The sequence below is a fragment of the Oncorhynchus masou genome, chromosome 14, assembly GCF_036934945.1.
Source record: "Oncorhynchus masou masou isolate Uvic2021 chromosome 14, UVic_Omas_1.1, whole genome shotgun sequence".
Lineage (NCBI taxonomy): Eukaryota > Metazoa > Chordata > Actinopteri > Salmoniformes > Salmonidae > Oncorhynchus > Oncorhynchus masou.
This window is the reverse complement of record NC_088225.1, coordinates 32,211,716-32,234,670: the sequence shown is the minus strand read 5'-3', so window position 1 is coordinate 32,234,670 and position 22,955 is coordinate 32,211,716. Positions and strand designations below refer to the sequence as shown.

At 41.5% G+C, this 22,955-nt stretch overlaps 1 protein-coding gene across 4 annotated transcripts in view; it reads right to left on the bottom strand.

Annotated features, from left to right (window-relative positions):
* LOC135554749 (multidrug resistance-associated protein 1-like) overlaps positions 1-18,088 on the bottom strand; it is a 91,972-nt gene extending 73,884 nt beyond the window's left edge. For 2 of the 4 annotated variants that reach the window (XM_064987179.1, XM_064987182.1), the window contains exons 1-4: positions 17,909-18,088; positions 13,846-14,022; positions 10,107-10,250; positions 1,847-1,984 (exon numbers count right to left, since the gene is read on the bottom strand). In XM_064987179.1, coding sequence (XP_064843251.1) covers positions 1,847-1,984; positions 10,107-10,250; positions 13,846-14,022; positions 17,909-17,956 — 507 coding nt within the window. In that variant the 5' untranslated portion in view covers positions 17,957-18,088. Of the gene's footprint in view, positions 1-1,846; positions 1,985-8,864; positions 8,900-10,106; positions 10,251-13,845; positions 14,023-17,908 lie in introns of those variants that run through there. The other 2 variants (XM_064987180.1, XM_064987181.1) reach the window with 2 other exon arrangements.
* Positions 18,089-22,955: the final 4,867 nt, after the last annotated feature.

Genomic DNA, 22,955 nt, shown 5'->3' with positions numbered 1-22,955 from the left:
TGGCTGACATCTCAGTGCATATTGGCCTGTAGGCTACATGATTCACCCCCTGAGGAAGGGCAACCTCAAAACACTAAACTAGATAACTAACTGTAGATATTGATATTGTCACTAGGTTACCATGTAGGCTCATCTAACTATAAACATGTTGTTGCTAGATAGCCATGTAGGCTAATCTAACTGTAAATATGATATTGTTGCTAGATAGCCATGTAGGCTAATCTAACTGTAAACATGTTGTTGCTAGATAGCCATGTAGGCTAATCTAACTGTAAACATGTTGTTGCTTGATAGCCATGTAGGCTAATCTAACTGTAAACATGTTGTTGCTAGATAGCCATGTATGTAAACATGTTGTTGCTTGATAGCCATGTAGGCTAATCTAACTGTAAATATGATATTGTTGCTAGATAGCCATGTAGGCTAATCTAACTGTAAACATGTTGTTGCTAGATAGCCATGTAGGCTAATCTAACTGTAAACATGTTGTTGCCAGATAACCATGTAGGCTAATCTAACTGTAAATATGTTGTTGCCAGATAGCCATGTAGGCTAATCTAACTGTAAATATGTTGTTGCCAGATAGCCATGTAGGCTAATCTAACTGTAGACATGATATTGTTGCTAGATAGCCATGTAGGCTAATCTAACTGTAGACATGATATTGTTGCTAGATAGCCATGTAGGCTAATCTAACTGTAAATATGTTGTTGCTAGGTAACCATGTCGGCTAATCTAACTGTAAATATGGTGTTGCTAGGTAACCATGTAGGCTAATCTAACTGTAAATATGTTGTTGCCAGATAGCCATGTAGGCTAATCTAACTGTAAACATGTTGTTGCTAGATAGCCATGTAGGCTAATCTAACTGTAAACATGTTGTTGCCAGATAGCCATGTAGGCTAATCTAACTGTAAACATATTGTTGCTAGATAGCCATGTAGGCTAATCTAACTGTAAACATGTTGTTGCTAGATAGCTATGTAGGCTAATCTAACTGTAAATATGATATTGTTGCTAGATTGATTAATCAATTAGCCTACAAGGCTATCTAGCAACAACATCATATTTACAGATAGATTAGCCTAGATTAGCCTAATGTCCTACAGGAACTTCCCAGCTCGAGGCCTGGCGCGCTCCGCTCAGCTCCGCGGGTTCATCAAAACCATACTAACTCCAGCCTAGTCCGGTTGTAAAGTGGTGCCATGAACACAATACTAAGAGGTGAGAAATACTTGGAAAACTCCCAGAAAGCTGTGACTCTCTGTAACTACAACAACAGTAGTTGTTTTGAGAACTGTATTTTTCCACACAGTAGCATTTTGAGCAACGGTCATATAATTATGCTTCTCAGAATGCATCTCTCCCTCCTCCGTGTCACAGCGGAGAGAGGAAGTGAGTCAGAAGCCGACAGCCAAACAAACAGAAAACAGGCAGAGAGTTTCATAGCAGGAATCAACATAATGCATAGGCTATTACTGTTGACCACATTATGATTCTAGAACAATCCACAGGGACGTTGTGTAACAAAATCACCCCAAATAATGGTTATAGAACAATCAACAGGAACATTGTTCAGCAAAATCACTCCAAATTATAGTTCTAGAACAATCCACAGGAACACTGTGCAGCAAAATCACTCCAAATAATGGTTCTAGAACAATCCACAGGAACACTGTGCAGCAAAATCACTCCAAATTATAGTTCTAGAACAATCCACAGGAACACTGTGCAGCAAAATCACTCCAAATTATAGTTCTAGAACAATCCACAGTAAGAGGTAGCCTATGTCTGTCATTCTGGGTTCATCGTCCCAGCTCTAACACACAACCTGTCTCTCTCTCACCTCGTTGATGGCTTGTATGATCTTGGATCTGAATGTGACAGTAGCACAGAGGACGGCCACCAGCCAGAAGTTGAGCATCACCCCTGAAGACTGGACTCCTTTTAACCTCTCATACTGAGTCAGGAGGGTGGCTAGCAGCTGGGGAGAGAACACACACACACATTAGAATGAAATATATACACACACAAACACACACATTAGAATGACATATATATACACACACACACACAAACACACATTAGAACGACATATACACACACACACATTAGAACGACATATACACACACACACACACACATTAGAACGACATTATATATATACACACACACACACACACACACACATTAGAATGACATATACACACACACAAACACACATTAGAACGACATATACACACACACACATTAGAACGACATATATATATACACACACACACCCACACACATTAGAATGACATATACACACACACACACACACACACTAGAACGACATATATATACACACACACACACACACACAAACACACATTAGAACGACATATATACACACACACACACACACACACACACACACACACACACACACATTAGAACGACATATACACACACACACATTAGAACGACATATACACACACAGGACGGACACATACACATAGAACACGTACATCCCATTAAGATCTGACACCACTTGTGAGTGCACACACGCTTAATATTATGCATTTGATCCTCGCGGGAATTGAACCCGTGACTTTGCCGTTGCTAGCGCCACGCTCTTACCAACATGTACTAATCATGCCCAGGTGTTAATAACACTATAAAAACTACTCCTCCTACTGACTACATTCACACAGTACTATACTGAATCACTAGATACTGGTAGACAGTATTATATTGAATCACTAGATACTGGGTACTGGTAGACAGTATTATACTGAATCACTAGATACTGGGTACTGGTAGACAGTATTATATTGAATCACTAGATACTGGGTACTGGTAGACAGTATTATACTGAATCACTAGATACTGGGTACTGGTAGACAGTATTATACTGTATCACTAGATACTGGTAGACAGTATTATACTGAATCACTAGATACTGGGTACTGGTAGACAGTATTATACTGAATCACTAGATACTGGGTACTGGTAGACAGTATTATATTGAATCACTAGATACTGGGTACTGGTAGACAGTATTATACTGAATCACTAGATACTGGGTACTGGTAGACAGTATTATACTGAATCACTAGATACTGGTAGACAGTATTATACTGAATCACTAGATACTGGGTACTGGTAGACAGTATTATACTGAATCACTAGATACTGGGTACTGGTAGACAGTATTATACTGAATCACTAGATACTGGGTACTGGTAGACAGTATTATACTGAATCACTAGATACTGGTAGACAGTATTATACTGAATCACTAGATACTGGTAGACAGTATTATACTGAATCACTAGATACTGGTAGACAGTATTATACTGAATCACTAGATACTGGTAGACAGTATTATACTGAATCACTAGATACTGGTAGACAGTATTATACTGAATCACTAGATACTGGTAGACAGTATTATACTGAATCACTAGATACTGGGTACTGGTAGACAGTATTATACTGAATCACTAGATACTGATAGACAGTATTATACTGAATCACTAGATACTGGTAGACAGTATTATATTGAATCACTAGATACTGGTAGACAGTATTATACTGAATCACTAGATACTGGTAGACAGTATTATACTGAATCACTAGATACTGGGAACTGGTAGACAGTATTATACTGAATCACTAGATACTGGTAGACAGTATTATACTGAATCACTAGATACTGGGTACTGGTAGACAGTATTATACTGAATCACTAGATACTGATAGACAGTATTATACTGAATCACTAGATACTGGTAGACAGTATTATATTGAATCACTAGATACTGGTAGACAGTATTATATTGAATCACTAGATACTGATAGACAGTATTATACTGAATCACTAGATACTGGTAGACAGTATTATATTGAATCACTAGATACTGGTAGACAGTATTATACTGAATCACTAGATACTGATAGACAGTATTATACTGAATCACTAGATACTGGTAGACAGTATTATATTGAATCACTAGATACTGGTAGACAGTATTATACTGAATCACTAGATACTGGGAACTGGTAGACAGTATTATACTGAATCACTAGATACTGGTAGACAGTATTATACTGAATCACTAGATACTGGGTACTGGTAGACAGTATTATACTGAATCACTAGATACTGGTAGACAGTACTATACTGAATCACTAGATACTGGTAGACAGTATTATACTGAATCACTATATACTGGGAACTGGTAGACAGTATTATATTGAATCACTAGATACTGGTAGACAGTATTATACTGAATCACTAGATACTGGGTACTGGTAGACAGTATTATACTGAATCACTAGATACTGGTAGACAGTATTATACTGAATCACTAGATACTGGTAGACAGTATTATACTGAATCACTAGATACTGGGTAATGGTAGACAGTATTATACTGAATCACTAGATACTGGTAGACAGTATTATACTGAATAACTAGATACTGGTAGACAGTATTATATTGAATCACTAGATACTGGTAGACAGTATTATATTGAATCACTAGATACTGGTAGACAGTATTATACTGAATCACTAGATACTGGGTACTGGTAGACAGTATTATACTGAATCACTAGATACTGGTAGACAGTATTATACTGAATCACTAGATACTGGTAGACAGTATTATACTGAATCACTAGATACTGGTAGACAGTATTATACTGAATCACTAGATACTGGTAGACAGTATTATACTGAATCACTAGATACTGGTAGACAGTATTATACTGAATCACTAGATACTGGGTACTGGTAGACAGTATTATATTGAATCACTAGATACTGGTAGACAGTATTATACTGAATCACTAGATACCCAATTTGTAAGTCGCTCTGGATAAGAGCGTCTGCTAAATGACTTAAATGTAAATGTACTGGTAGACAGTATTATATTGAATCACTAGATACTGGTAGACAGTATTATACTGAATCACTAGATACTGATAGACAGTATTATACTGAATCACTAGATACTGGGTACTGGTAGACAGTATTATATTGAATCACTAGATACTGGTAGACAGTATTATACTGAATCACTAGATACTGGGTACTGGTAGACAGTATTATACTGAATCACTAGATACTGGGTACTGGTAGACAGTATTATACTGAATCACTAGATACTGGTAGACAGTATTATACTGAATCACTAGATACTGGTAGACACAGTATTATACTGAATCACTATATACTGGGAACTGGTAGACAGTATTATACTGAATCACCAGATACTGGTAGACAGTATTATACTGAATCACTAGATACTGGGTACTGGTAGACAGTATTATATTGAATCACTAGATACTGGTAGACAGTATTATACTGAATCACTAGATACTGGTAGACAGTATTATACTGAATCACTAGATACTGGTAGACAGTATTATACTGAATCACTAGATACTGGTAGACAGTATTATATTGAATCACTAGATACTGGTAGACAGTATTATACTGAATCACTAGATACTGGTAGACAGTATTATACTGAATCACTAGATACTGGGTACTGGTAGACAGTATTATATTGAATCACTAGATACTGGTAGACAGTATTATACTGAATCACTAGATACTGGTAGACAGTATTATACTGAATCACTAGATACTGGTAGACAGTATTATATTGAATCACTAGATACTGGTAGACAGTATTATACTGAATCACTAGATACTGGTAGACAGTATTATACTGAATCACTAGATACTGGGTACTGGTAGACAGTATTATATTGAATCACTAGATACTGGTAGACAGTATTATACTGAATCACTAGATACTGGTAGACAGTATTATACTGAATCACTAGATACTGGTAGACAGTATTATACTGAATCACTAGATACTGGGTACTGGTAGACAGTATTATATTGAATCACTAGATACTGGTAGACAGTATTATACTGAATCACTAGATACTGGTAGACAGTATTATATTGAATCACTAGATACTGGTAGACAGTATTATACTGAATCACTAGATACTGGTAGACAGTATTATACTGAATCACTAGATACTGGTAGACAGTATTATACTGAATCACTAGATACTGGTAGACAGTATTATACTGAATCACTAGATACTGGTAGACACAGTATTATACTGAATCACTAGATACTGGTAGACAGTATTATACTGAATCACTAGATACTGGTAGACAGTATTATACTGAATCACTAGATACTGGTAGACAGTATTATACTGAATCACTAGATACTGGTAGACAGTATTATACTGAATCACTAGATACTGGTAGACAGTATTATACTGAATCACTAGATACTGGTAGACAGTATTATACTGAATCACTAGATACTGGGTACTGGTAGACAGTATTATATTGAATCACTAGATACTGGTAGACAGTATTATACTGAATCACTAGATACCCAATTTGTAAGTCGCTCTGGATAAGAGCGTCTGCTAAATGACTTAAATGTAAATGTACTGGTAGACAGTATTATATTGAATCACTAGATACTGGTAGACAGTATTATACTGAATCACTAGATACTGATAGACAGTATTATACTGAATCACTAGATACTGGGTACTGGTAGACAGTATTATATTGAATCACTAGATACTGGTAGACAGTATTATACTGAATCACTAGATACTGGGTACTGGTAGACAGTATTATACTGAATCACTAGATACTGGGTACTGGTAGACAGTATTATACTGAATCACTAGATACTGGTAGACAGTATTATACTGAATCACTAGATACTGGTAGACACAGTATTATACTGAATCACTATATACTGGGAACTGGTAGACAGTATTATACTGAATCACCAGATACTGGTAGACAGTATTATACTGAATCACTAGATACTGGGTACTGGTAGACAGTATTATATTGAATCACTAGATACTGGTAGACAGTATTATACTGAATCACTAGATACTGGTAGACAGTATTATACTGAATCACTAGATACTGGTAGACAGTATTATACTGAATCACTAGATACTGGTAGACAGTATTATATTGAATCACTAGATACTGGTAGACAGTATTATACTGAATCACTAGATACTGGTAGACAGTATTATACTGAATCACTAGATACTGGGTACTGGTAGACAGTATTATATTGAATCACTAGATACTGGTAGACAGTATTATACTGAATCACTAGATACTGGTAGACAGTATTATACTGAATCACTAGATACTGGTAGACAGTATTATATTGAATCACTAGATACTGGTAGACAGTATTATACTGAATCACTAGATACTGGTAGACAGTATTATACTGAATCACTAGATACTGGGTACTGGTAGACAGTATTATATTGAATCACTAGATACTGGTAGACAGTATTATACTGAATCACTAGATACTGGTAGACAGTATTATACTGAATCACTAGATACTGGTAGACAGTATTATACTGAATCACTAGATACTGGGTACTGGTAGACAGTATTATATTGAATCACTAGATACTGGTAGACAGTATTATACTGAATCACTAGATACTGGTAGACAGTATTATATTGAATCACTAGATACTGGTAGACAGTATTATACTGAATCACTAGATACTGGTAGACAGTATTATACTGAATCACTAGATACTGGTAGACAGTATTATACTGAATCACTAGATACTGGTAGACAGTATTATACTGAATCACTAGATACTGGTAGACACAGTATTATACTGAATCACTAGATACTGGTAGACAGTATTATACTGAATCACTAGATACTGGTAGACAGTATTATACTGAATCACTAGATACTGGTAGACAGTATTATATTGAATCACTAGATACTGGTAGACAGTATTATACTGAATCACTAGATACTGGGTACTGGTAGACAGTATTATATTGAATCACTAGATACTGGTAGACAGTATTATACTGAATCACTAGATACTGGTAGACAGTATTATACTGAATCACTAGATACTGGTAGACAGTATTATACTGAATCACTAGATACTGGTAGACAGTATTATACTGAATCACTAGATACTGGTAGACAGTATTATATTGAATCACTAGGTACTGGTAGACAGTATTATACTGAATCACTAGATACTGGTAGACAGTATTATACTGAATCACTAGATACTGGTAGACAGTATTATATTGAATCACTAGGTACTGGTAGACAGTATTATACTGAATCACTAGGTACTGGGTACTGGTAGACACAGTATTGTATTGAATCACTAGATACTGGGTACTGTGGCTACACCACTCCCCCCCCCTCCCCCTCAGCTAAGAACCTTACAGGCCGACCACTCCCCCCCAGCTAAGACCCTTACAGGCCGACCACTCCCCCCCAGCTAAGACCCTTACAGGCCGACCACTCCCCCCCAGCTAAGAACCTTACAGGCCGACCACTCCCCCCCAGCTAAGACCCTTACAGGCCGACCACTCCCCCCAGCTAAGACCCTTACAGGCCGACCACTCCCCCCAGCTAAGACCCTTACAGGCCGACCACTCCCCCCCAGCTAAGACCCTTACAGGCCGACCACTCCCCCCAGCTAAGACCCTTACAGGCCAACCACTCCCTCCCAGCTAAGACCCTTACAGGCCGACCACTCCCCCCAGCTAAGACCCTTACAGGCCGACCACTCCCCTCAGCTAAGACCCTTACAGGACGACCACTCCCCCCAGCTAAGACCCTTACAGGCCGACCACTCCCCCCCAGCTAAGACCCTTACAGGCCGACCACTCCCCTCAGCTAAGACACTTACAGGCCGACCACTCCCCTCCCAGCTAAGAACCTTACAAGCCGACCACTCCCCCCCCCAGCTAAGACCCTTTTGATCCAGCCCACAGTGTTGGTTTTTACCATAGTGATGCCGAGCATGGTGGGGCTAACCAGATAAACAGTGTTGGTTGTTACCATAGTGATGCCGAGCATGGTGGGGCTAACCAGATAAACAGTGTTGGTTGTTACCATAGTGATGCCGAGCATGGTGGGGCTAACCAGATAAACAGTGTTGGTTGTTACCATAGTGATGCCGAGCATGGTGGGGCTAACCAGATGAACAGTGTTGGTTGTTACCATAGTGATGCCGAGCATGGTGGGGCTAACCAGATAAACAGTGTTGGTTGTTACCATAGTGATGCTGAGCATGGTGGGGCTAACCAGATGAACAGTGTTGGTTGTTACCATAGTGATGCCGAGCATGGTGGGGCTAACCATATAAACAGTGTTGGTTATTACCATAGTGATGCCGAGCATGGTGGGGCTAACCAGATAAACAGTGTTGGTTTTTACCATAGTAATGCCAAGCATGGTGGGGCTAACCAGATAAACAGTGTTGGTTGTTACCATAGTGATGCCGAGCATGGTGGGGCTAACCAGATAAACAGCGTTGGTTGTTACCATAGTGATGCCGAGCATGGTGGGGCTAACCAGATAAACAGCGTTGGTTGTTACCATAGTGATGCCGAGCATGGTGGGGCTAACCAGATAAACAGCGTTGGTTGTTACCATAGTGATGCCGAGCATGGTGGGGCTAACCAGATAAACAGTGTTGGTTGTTACCATAGTGATGCCGAGCATGGTGGGGCTAACCAGATAAACAGTGTTGGTTGTTACCATCGTGATGCCGAGCATGGTGGGGCTAACCAGATAAACAGTGTTGGTTGTTACCATCGTGATGCCGAGCATGGTGGGGCAAACCAGATAAACAGCGTTGGTTGTTACCATAGTGATGCCGAGCATGGTGGGGCTAACCAGATAAACAGCGTTGGTTGTTACCATAGTGATGCAGAGCATGGTGGGGCTAACCAGATAAACAGCGTTGGTTGTTACCATAGTGATGCCGAGCATGGTGGGGCTAACCAGATAAACAGCGTTGGTTGTTACCATAGTGATGCCGAGCATGGTGGGGCTAACCAGATAAACAGTGTTGGTTGTTACCATAGTGATGCCGAGCATGGTGGGGCTAACCAGATAAACAGTGTTGGTTGTTACCATAGTGATGCCGAGCATGGTGGGGCTAACCAGATAAACAGTGTTGGTTGTTACCATAGTGATGCCGAGCATGGTGGGGCTAACCAGATAAACAGTGTTGGTTGTTACCATAGTGATGCCGAGCATGGTGGGGCTAACCAGATAAACAGGTGCCTGGGTGGAGGAGGGGGCACCGCTGTCATGTTGGCTTCTTTCCCAGAAAGAGTAAAACACATCTGCCCAGCAGACGATCCACAGGAGAAAACCTACTGCCTGGAGGAGAGGATGAGAGGAGAGCAGGAAGAAGACTTTATTGTGCATTTTCAGATCATGGAAATTCATATTTTGCCTCAAACCCCATTCCTGGAGAAACACATGCACCCAAACACACACACACACACACACACACACACACACAACCTCACCGGCCGGCCGCAGGGCAGTGACCCTGGAGCAGCTGAGGGGTCAAGTTTAAGTGGCACAACAGCAGGAGGCATCTAGGATGTTATTGCTACTCTAGGATACTCATTCCTCACTACTTTTGCCCAGAGCCTTTCTGGCCAGGGCCCTAGGGGTAGTGCGTGAAATAAGGAACCATTTGGGTTGCAGATGAAGGAAGAGGAAATTAGATATTTTAATGAGGTGTGTGTCAGGATATTGTCTTGTCAGACACTCTACCACACAGAGAAGCCTGAGTTCTGAAATGACTCTCCTGGTTGTTCAGAGAGAGACTGTTCTGAAATGACTATCCTGGATGTTCAGAGAGAGACTGTTCTGAAATGACTCTCCTTGGTTGTTCAGAGAGAAACTATTCTGAAATGACTCTCCTGGTTGTTCAGAGAGAGACTGTTCTGAAATGACTCTCCTGGTTGTTCAGAGAGAGACTGTTCTGAAATGTTTATTTTTTTACTTTATTTTACCTTTATTTTTTTATTTAGTTAGGTTTGAACTTGCAACCTTTTGGTTACTAGTCCAACGCTCTAACCACTAGGCTACCCTGACTCTCCTGGATGTCCAGAGAGAGACTGTGTTAGCTTGCTATACATGTTTCTCTGGTTGTTCAGAGAGAGAGAGTTTTTAGCTTGCTATACATGTTTCTCTGGTTGTTCAGAGAGAGAGAGTGTTAGCTTGCTATACATGTTTCTCTGGTTGTTCAGAGAGAGAGAGAGAGAGAGAGAGTGTTAGCTTGCTATATATGTTTCTCTGGTTGTTCAGAGAGAGAGAGAGAGAGTGTTAGCTTGCTATACATGTTTCTCTGGTTGTTCAGAGAGAGAGAGAGAGAGAGAGAGAGTGTTAGCTTGCTATATATGTTTCTCTGGTTGTTCAGAGAGAGAGAGTGTGTTAGCTTGCTATATATGTTTCTCTGGTTGTTCAGAGAGAGAGAGTGTGTTAGCTTGCTATATATGTTTCTCTGGTTGTTCAGAGAGAGAGAGTGTGTTAGCTTGCTATACATGTTTCTCTGGTTGTTCAGAGAGAGAGAGAGAGAGAGAGTGTTAGCTTGCTATATATGTTTCTCTGGTTGTTCAGAGAGAGAGAGTGTTAGCCTGCTATATATGTTTCTCTGGTTGTTCAGAGAGAGAGAGAGAGAGTGTTAGCTTGCTATACATGTTTCTCTGGTTGTTCAGAGAGAGAGAGAGAGAGAGAGAGAGAGAGAGTGTTAGCTTGCTATATATGTTTCTCTGGTTGTTCAGAGAGAGAGAGTGTGTTAGCTTGCTATATATGTTTCTCTGGTTGTTCAGAGAGAGAGTGTTAGCTTGCTATATATGTTTCTCTGGTTGTTCAGAGAGAGAGAGTGTTAGCTTGCTATATATGTTTCTCTGGTTGTTCAGAGAGAGAGAGAGTGTTAGCTTGCTAAATATGTTTCTCTGGTTGTTCAGAGAGAGAGAGAGTGTTAGCTTGCTATACATGTTTCTTTGGTTGTTCAGAGAGAGAGAGTGTTAGCTTGCTATATATGTTTCTCTGCTTGTTCAGAGAGAGAGAGTGTTAGCTTGCTATATATGTTTCTCTGGTTGTTCAGAGAGAGAGAGTGTTAGCTTGCTATACATGTTTCTTTGGTTGTTCAGAGAGAGAGAGTGTTAGCTTGCTATATATGTTTCTCTGCTTGTTCAGAGAGAGAGAGTGTTAGCTTGCTATATATGTTTCTCTGGTTGTTCAGAGAGAGAGAGTGTTAGCTTGCTATATATGTTTCTCTGCTTGTTCAGAGAGAGAGAGTGTCAGCTTGCTATATATGTTTCTCTGGTTGTTCAGAGAGAGAGAGTGTTAGCTTGCTATATATGTTTCTCTGGTTGTTCAGAGAGAGAGAGAGAGAGAGTGTTCGCTTGCTATATATGTTTCTCTGGTTGTTCAGAGAGAGAGAGTGTTAGCTTCCTATATATGTTTCTTTGGTTGTTCAGAGAAAAAATGTCTTGCTATATACACTACCGTTCAAAAGTTTGGGGTCACTTAGAAATGTCCTTGTTTTTTAAAGAAAAGCACATTTTTTGTCCGTTAAAATAACTTCAAATTGATCAGAAATACAGTGTCGACATTGTTAATGTTGTAAATGACTATTGTAGCTGGAAGCGGATTATTTTTTATGGAATATCTACATATGGGTACAGAGGCCCATTATCAGCAACCATGGATATCTCCTACTAGTGTAGGGAGGAGATAGTGGTAGTGATATATCTCCTACTAGTGTAGGGAGGAGATAGTGGTAGTGATGTATATATCCTACTAGTGTAGGGAGGAGATAGTGGAGAGGTAAATTCTAGTTTAAGAAGTCACTCTGGATCGAACAGAGACCCATTATCAGCAACCATCACTCCTGTGTTCCAATGGTACGTTGTGTTAGCTAATCCAAGTTTATCATTTTAAAAGACTAATTGATCATTAGAAAACCCTTTTGCAATTATGTTATTACACCTGAAAACTGTTGTCCTGATTAAAGTAGCAATAAAACTGGCCCTTCTTTAGACTCGTTGAGTATCTGGAGCATCAGCATTTGAGGGTTCGATTACAGGCTCAAAATGGCCAGAAACAAAGAACTTTCTTCTGAAACTTGTCAGTCTATACTTGTTCTGAGAAATTAAGGCTATTTCCATGCGAGAAATGCCAAGAAACTGAAGATCTCGTACAATGCTGTGTACTACTCCCTTCACAGAACAGCACAAACTGGCTCTAACCAGAATAGAAAGAGGAGTCGGAGGCCCCGGTGCACAACTGAGTAAGAGGACAAGTACATTAGAGTGTCTAGTTTGAGAGACTGACGCCTCATAAGTCCTCAACTGGCAGCTTCATTAAATAGTACCCGCAAAACACCAGTCTCAACGTCAACAGTGAAGAGGCGACTCCGGGATGCTGGTCTTATCTCATTGTAAGAACCGTGGAGACAGGCAGACACAGATAACACAGGAAACACAGATCACACAGACACATGCAGAAACACATGGACACCTACACACACCACCACCCCAGACTCTTCCTATAAACACTCACACACACACACACACACACACCACCCCAGACTCTCCCTATAAACGCTCACACACACACACACAACACACACACACACACACACACACACTCTCCCTATAAACACTCACACACACACACACACCCACCACCCCAGACTCTCCCTATAAAAACACACACACACACACACACACACACACACACACACACACACACACACACACACACACACACACACACACACACACACTCTCTCTATAAACACACACACACACACACACAGCCACCACCCCAGACTCTTCCTATAAACACACACACACACACACACACACACACACACACACACACACACACCACCCCAGACTCTCCCTATAAAAACACACACACACACACACAGCCCCCCCCCTGGACTCACGGTTTTGGCTCTGTTGAGGTGGGTCATGCATATGTAGCCCCGGTCATGGCTTTTGAGGTACAGGAAATAGATCGGGGCACAGACCCAGAGGTAGAGACAGGGGACCCATACCAGCACTGTGTTCTGAAAGCACTGGGTCAGATCTGGGTTACCCACGTGCCACGTACGGTTCCAATCCTGAGGGGGGGGGGGGATTAAATGACAGATGACTGAGAGACACAGCAGCTCATTCAACATAGTGTTGATAAGGACATGGTGACCTAAGAAGAGAGAGACTGGCAACCAGACAGGACAGGCTAATAAATGACACCCTATGGGACCTGGGCAAGTGTAGTGCACTATACAGGGAATAGGGAAGCATTTGGGGTCAAAAGTAGTGCACTATACAGGGAATATGGTTCCATTTGTGGTCAATAGTAGTGCGCTATACAGGGAATAGGGTGCCATTGGGGGTTCAAAAGTAGTGCACTATACAGGGAATATGGTTCCATTTGGGGTCAAAAGTAGTGCACTATATAGGGAATAGGGAAGCATTTGGGGTCAAAAGTAGTGCACTATACAGGGAATAGGGTGCCATTTGGGGTTCAAAAGTAGTGCCCTCTTTAGGGAATAGTGTGCCCTATGGGACACAGCCTCAGACTGCTGTGTTCAGACAGTGAATTATGACAAGGCCTAATGTTAGTAGAGCTACAGAGACAAATACATTCAGACACCAGGCTACATAGCTACACCTTGTGTGGAAACAGACACTTCTAGTCACTGTGTGTGTGTGTGTGTGTGTGCGTGCGTGTCCGTGTGCGTGTCCGTGTGCGTGTGTGTGTGGACGACCACAGCGTCTGTTCTTCATCCCAGTGACTGAGGTGTTTCTAATAAAACCCATAAACATTCCTGCCTTGGCACAGAGGAGGGAACCGGAGGCAGGGTGTCAGGCCTGCCACACACAGACACACCTTCCCCTCTCGTTCCTTTCCTAAAGCCTGGCGCTTTTGGCTGTATTGTTTGATAACACTTTACTAAAATCCTGAGTTCATAAGGCATTTATAACACTGAGACAACACTGACACAACACTGACACAACACTGACACAACACTGACACAACACTGAGACAACACTGAGACAACACTGAGACAACACTGAGACAACACTGACACGATCACGAGACAACACTGAGACAACACTGAGACAACACTGAGACAACACTGACACGATCACGAGACAACACTGAGACAACACTGACACAACACTGAGACAACACGAACACGATCACGAGACAACACTGACACAACACTGAGACAACACTGACACAACACTGACACAACACTGACACAACACTGAGACAACACTGACACAACACTGAGACAACACTGACACAACACTATCACAATACAATCACGAGACAATACAATCACGAGACAACACTGAAACAACACTGACACAACACTTAGACAACACTATCACAATACAACACTGAGACAACACTGACATGAAACAACACAACACTGAGACAACACTGTCACACCACTGTCACAACACTGTCACAACACTGACACAATACAACACTGAGACAACACGATCACGAGACAACACTGAGACAACACGAACACGAGACAACACTGAGACAATACAATCACGAGACAACACTGACACAACACTGACACAACACTTAGACAACACTGAGACAACACTGAGACAACACAATCACGAGACAACACTGAGACAACACAATCACGAGACAACACTGACACAACACTGACACAACACTTAGACAACACTGAGACAACACTGAGACAACACAATCACGAGACAACACTGAGACAACACAATCACGAGACAACACTGAAACAACACTGACACAACACTATCACAATACAACACTGAGACAACACTGACATGAAACAACACAACACTGAGACAACACTGTCACAACACTGACACAATACAACACTGAGACAACACTATCACGAGACAACACGAACACGAGACAACACTGAGACAATACAATCACGAGACAACACTGACACAACACTGACACAACACTTAGACAACACTGAGACAACACTGAGACAACACAATCACGAGACAACACTGAGACAACACAATCACGAGACCACACTGACATGAAACAACACTGAGACAACACTGACATGAAACAACACTGTCACAACACAACACTGAGACAACACTGAGACAACACTGACATGAAACAACACTGTCACAACACAACACTGAGACAACACTGAGACAACACAACACTGAGACAACAACACTGAGACAACAACACTGAGACAACACAACACAAGACAACACTGACAGATCACTGAGACATGTTATGACACATGTTATGGCAGCTGTTTTTTACCTGAATCCCGAGTCATACTGTGTACGTGTTCAATAACCCTACTGTTTAATCTTGTTTTCATGGCTGCTAAAGAACAAGCGACTCCAAGGTACTCATGACCAGTGACCAGTTCAGTGATTTTGGAAAGCACTTGTCTCAATACCCTTTGGCTTCAAGACGAGCCCTCCTGACCCCTGTGGAATTTGTTTGGTTCAATAACTGAGCCAGTGAGTAGACAACAAAGCCCTGTAGAATATAGAAGTGTACAATCACACTACCAGGTCTCTTATAACAGGTTCCAAAGGGCTGTGGGACTGGGTGATGAGATTGCATGTTATCATAACTCAGGAAGCCATAGACCTTATTGACAAAATGTGTGTTATTAGGCCTAACAGTCTCTGAAATCCCAAACCTAGAACAGCAGCTGGAACATTGTGGAAGGCAGGGCAACCCGTCTGCTTAGCGAGACTATGCCTAACACTAATTAGACCTATACCCTGTTATTAACATTTGGGCAAATGGACCTCTAACACTTGTAGCTAAATTCCTTAGGGCTTTGCTCATCATGGCCTATCTGGCCAGGCTAGCTGACAGTTGACTTATTAGGCAATATACTGCATGTTATGACCGCACATAGATAGAATCTATCTACATGACATGACAGTATGTGTCACTTCAAACATGTGTAACTCTTTTGGGCTCCCGAGTGGGGCAGCGATCTAAGGCACTGCATCTCAGTGCTAGAGGCGTCACTACAGACCCTGGTTTGATCCCGGGCTGTATCATAACCGGCCGTGATTGGGAGTCCCATAGGGAGGCGCACAATTGGCCCAGCATCGTTAGGGTTTGGCCCCGGGGGGAGGCCTTCATTGTAAATAAGAGTTTGTTCTTTAACTGACTGGCCCAGTTAATCTTCTAGTTCAGTGCCATAACAAGTTTGGTTGGATTCCACAGGTTTAGGTTTCTAGTTAGTTTTGGGGGGGGGTTTCTATCGAGCTCATGTAATAATAATGTCCTCTCTATGTTGCTGCTACTCGCAGTGGATGGTGTGTACAGGTTTAAACAAACAATGCCATCTTGCAACAGCTGACAGACTTGCTGTAAGTGTTCTTGTGTTGTGGACCTTGCTAGCAAGACAGGCTTGCCATCATACCTGGGTGTTATGTCAGGAAAGTTACCGAGCGAACATTTCATCGAAACACATTGCTCTATCATCAACAGAGCAGAGGTAGTGTGAGTCTCGAATTAAAGTTGTTAGACTACAGTGAGTTTAAGCTAGCAGGTTAGCTAACATAATAGGAATCAATGGTGTTTTAAAAATCACCGAAAGCTGTTAAGCTAGCTAGACACAACTTCACAATAAAAACGATTGTCGACTTTTATTGATAGTGATATACCTTTTTAAAAATGCACTACCACGTTATTTCAACCTCTCTATTTCACACATTATGAATGAAATGAAGCTTAGCTAGTTAGCTCAAGTCAACCGGCATAATTAACGACGGCCTTGCTAGCCTAGCTAGCTACTGTTAGCTAACACCAGTGTTACCAAAGACAGAACAGTAACGTTGTGTGATATTACCATGCTTAGTTCAGGCGGACACTGTCATTACAAGCAAAGCCGCTAACAGCAAGCTGGGAAAACAACTGTAAGGCGTCAACATTGTAAAGCAGCTAAAGACAGCAGGAGAGTTGACTAGCTCGGTGGCAACAGTGGAACTTACCCAAAACGGGTCGGAACCGTCCGCACTGCAGAACTTGTCCAAACCCATTCGCGGTTGTTCAAGTTCTCCTCTGATAATTTGGGTTAACGGCGCTACCGCTTTGCTTTGGTTTCATAAGCACACTTCTGTTGGCGCTCCTGTAAACAAGATAGAAGGTTACCGCTAGGGGGCGCTAGAACTACATAGGTAACAGTGCGTTAAGCTGGTGTGTGTGTGTGTGCGTGTGTGTCACATGTTATTTTACTCTGTGGGGGGCCACCGCTGGTGTGCGTGAATAACACAACCTCTAGAATGACATGCAAATAGCACACTTTCTCCTATGGGTCCTGGTCAAAAGTAGTGCTCTATATAGAGAATGAGGTGTGTGTGTAACAACAGTGTAACAACAGGGCCCTCGGAAAGTAGTCACACCCCTTGACTTTATCCATATTATGTTGTGTTACAGCTTGAATTCAAAATGGATTGTGTCACTGATCTACACACAGTATCCCATAATGGAATTATGAATGAAGACATTTTTTACAAAAATAATTTAAAAAATGAAAAGCGGAAATGTCTTGAATCAATAAGTATTCAACTCCTTTGTTATGGCAACGCCGAAATAACTTCAGGAGTAACAATGTGCTTAACAAGTCACATAATAAGTTGCATGGACTCACTCTGACTGCAATAATAGTGTTTAAGATCATTTTAAAATGACTACCCCCATCTCTTTACTCTACACATACAATGATCTGTAAGGTCCCTCAGTCGAGCAGTGAATTTCAAGCACAGATTCAACCACAAATAAGAGGGAGGTTTTCCAATGCCCAGCAAAGAACGGCAACTATTGGTAGATGGGAATGAAAAAAAAAATCATTTTCAGCATGGTGCAGTTATTACTTCCACTTTGGATGGTGTATCAATACACCCAGTCACTACAAAGATACAGGCGCACTTCCTAACTCAGTTGCCAGAGAGGAAGGAAACCGCTCATGAAGCTAATGGTGACTGAAAAGAGTTGCAGAGTTTAATGGCTGTGATCGTGGGAAAACTGAGGATGGACAAACAACATTGTAGTTACTCCACAATACTAACATAAATGAGTGAAAAGGAAGGAATACAAATATTCCCAAACATACATCCTGTTTGCAATAAGGCACTAAAGTAATTCTGCAAAAGACGTGGCAAAGAAAGGAACTGTTGATCCTAAATACAAAGTGTTATGTTATGGGGCAAAACCAACACACGTCACTGAGTACCACGCTTCATATTTTCAAGCATGGTGGTGGCTGCATCATGTTATGGGTATGCTTGTCATTGGCAAGGACTCGTTTTTTAGGATAAAAAGTAACAGAATAATGCTAAACACAGGCAAAATCCTAGAGGAAAACCTGGTTCAATCTGCTTTCCACCAGACATTCAGAGACAAATTCACCTTTCAGCAGGACAAATACCTTAAACACAAGGCCAAATATACAAGTCAATATTGAATGTCCCTTCGTGGCCTAGTTATAATTTTGACTTAAATCGTCTTGAACATCTATGACAAGACTAGAAAATGGCTGTCTAGCAATGATCAACAACCAACTTGACAGAACTGGAAGAATTTTAGAAATAATAATGTGCAAATATTTGTACAATCCAGGTGTGTAAAGCTCTTAGAGACTCACCTAGAAAGACTCCCAGCTGTAATCGCTGCCAAAGGTGATTCTAGCATTCTAAACTCAGGAGTTTGAATACTTATCTAATTAGCATATATTACCGTTTTATTTTCCCATGAATAAAATACAAAAATATTCAAAATGTTCTTCCACTTTGAAGTTACAGATTATTTTGTGTAAATAGTTGACAAACAAAATCACAATTTAACCCATTTTAATATGACTTTATAACACAACAAAATCACAATTTAACTCATTTTAATATGACTTTATAACACAACAAAATGTGAAAAACATCAAGGTGAGGGAATACTTTCTGAAGGCACTGTAGTTCACCCCCACATCCTGGCTGCTGTCTCATCCTACAAGGCACTGTAGTTCACCCCCACATCCTGGCTGCTATCGCATCCATACAAGGCACTGTAGTTCACCCCCACATCCTGGCTGCTGTCGCATCCATACAAGGCACTGTAGTTCACCCCCACATCCTGGCTGCTGTCTCATCCTACAAGGCACTGTAGTTCACACCCCACATCCAGGCTGCTGTCTCATCCTACAAGGCACTGTAGTTCACCCCCACATCCTGGCTGCTGTCTCATCCTACAAGGCACTGTAGTTCACACCCCACATCCAGGCTGCTGTCTCATCCTACTATGTAAGGAATACGGTGCCATTTGGGACACATCCAGTGCCTTGTATGGATGAGACAGCAGCCTGGATGTGTCCCAAATGGCACCGTATTCCTTACATAGTGCACTACTCTGGTCAAAAGTAGTGCACTATGTAGGGAAAAGGGTGCCATTTGGGATGCAGACATACCCACTGCTGTCTCATCCTTATATGGTCCTTTTTCCCTTGGGTCAGTTTGATCATTTGAATAACCATACAGAGAGATACCGTGTGGCACTAGGCCTGGAGAGCTACAGGGATATACCATGTTGATATAGCTTAGTCCTAGGCCTGGAGAGCTACAGAGACATACCATGTTGATATAGCTTAGTCCGAGGCCTGGAGAGCTAGCCACAAGTGGTGTTGTAAATAAATAATGCTTCCCACTGTCTCCTAGTGGGGGTATAGGGTAATAATACCTGTCTCCTAGTGGGGGGTATATGGTAATGATACCTGTCTCCTAGTGGGGGTATATGGTAATGATACCTGTCTCCTAGTGGGGGTATATGGTAATGATACCTGTCTCCTAGTGGGGGTATATGGTAATGATACCTGTCTCCTAGTGGGGGGTATATGGTAATGATACCTGCCTCCTAGTTGGGGGTATAGGGTAATGATACCTGTCTCCTAGTGGGGGGTATATGGTAATGATACCTGTCTCCTAGTTGGGGGTATAGGGTAATGAGTCAGTTTTGTAGGACTCCTTGCTCACAAAAACTTTTTCAGTTCTGCCCACAGATTTTCTATAGGCTTGAGGTCAGGGCTTTGTGATGGCCACTCCAATACCTTGACTTTGTTGTCCTTAAGCCATTTTGCCACAACTTTGGAAGCATGCTTGGGATCATTGTCCATTTGGAAGACCCATTTTCGACCAAGCTTCAACTTCCTGACTGATGTCTTGAGATGTTGCTTTAATATATCCACATAATTTCCATCTTCATGATGCCATCTATTTTGTGAAGTGCACCAGTACTTCCTGCAGCAAAGCACCCCCACAACATGATGCTGCCACCCCCGTGCATCACGGTTGGGATGAGGTTCTTCGGCTTGCAAGCCTCCCCCTTTTTCCTCCAAACATAACGATGGTCATTATGGCCAAACAGTTCTATTTTTGTTTCATCAGACCAGAGGACATTTCTCCAAAAAGTACAATCTTTGCCCCCATGTGCAGTTGCAAACCATAGTCTGTCTTTTTTATGGCGGTTTTGGAGCAGTGGCTTCTTCCTTGCTGAGCGGCCATTCAGGTTATATCGATATTGGACTCATTTTACTGTGGATATCGATAATTTTGTACCTGTTTCCTCCAACATCTTCACAAGGTCCTTTGCTGTTGTTCTCAGATTGATTTGCACTTTTCTCACCAAAGTATGTTCATCTCTAGGAGACAGAACGCGTCTCCTTCCTGAGCGGTATGACAGCTGCGTGGTCCCATGGTGTTTATACTTACATACTATTGTTTGTACAGATGAGCGTGGTACCTTCAGGTGTTTGGAAATTGCTTCCAAGGATGAATCAGACTTGTGAAGGTCTACAAAAAAATTATTTATTTATTTATTTTGATTTTCCCATGATGTCAAGCAAAGAGGCACTGAGTTTGAAGGTAGGCCTTGAAATACATCCACAAATACACCTCCAATTGACTCAAATGATGTCAATTAGCCTATCAGAAGCTTCTAAAGCCATGACATCATTTTCTGGAATTTTCCACGCTGTTTAAAGGCCCAGTCAACTTAGTGTATGTAAACTTCTGACGCACTGGAATTGTGATACAGTGAATGATAAGTGAAATAATCTGTCTGTAAACAATTGTTGGAAAAATTACTTGTGTCATGTACAAAGTAGATGTCCTAAACGACCTGCCAAAACTATAGTTTGTTAACAAGAAATTTGTGGAGTGGTTGAAAAACGAGTTTTAATGACTCCAACCTAAATGTATGTAAACTTCCGACTTCAACTGTACCCTAACCACACATACATCAGTATCTCTCCCTTTATCACTCTCTCTCACGGTCTCTCTCTCCATGTGTAACAGTTTAACTTTCATCCGTCCCCTCGCCCCAACCCGGGCTCGAACCAGGGACCCTGTGTGCATATAGACAACTGACACCCTCGAAGCATCATTACCCATCACTCCACAAAAGCTGCAGCAAATACTTCAAAGTCTCAGAGTGAGTGATGTCACCCGATTTAAACGCTATTAGCGCGCACCACTGCTAACTAGCTAGCCATTTCACATCGGTTACACATGCCTCTCCCCCTCTTTCTCTCTACCTTCTCTCTCTTTATCTCTCTCTCCCCTCTCTCTGCCCCCATCTTTCTCTCTCTCCCTCTTTCTCTCTACCTTCTCTCTCTTTATCTCTCTCTCCCCTCTCTATCCCCCCTCTAACTCTCTACCCCTCTTTCTCTCTACATCTCTCTCTCGCCTCTCTATCCCCCTCTAACTCTCTCCCTCTCTTTCTCTCTACCCGTCTCTCTCTTTATCTCTCTCTCCCCTCTCTACCCCCCCTCTAACTCTCTCCCTCTCTTTCTCTCTACCCGTCTCTCTCTTTCTCTCTCTCTCCCCTCTCTATCCCCCCTCTAACTCTCTCCCCCTCCTCCTCTCTATACATGTGACTATATGGTAACACACAGCAGAGTTCCAGATCATAAAGGCATTATGACACAGACAAGGTTCAGTCCACAGTTAGTGGTAACACACAGCAGAGTTCCAGATCATAAAGGCATTATGACACAGA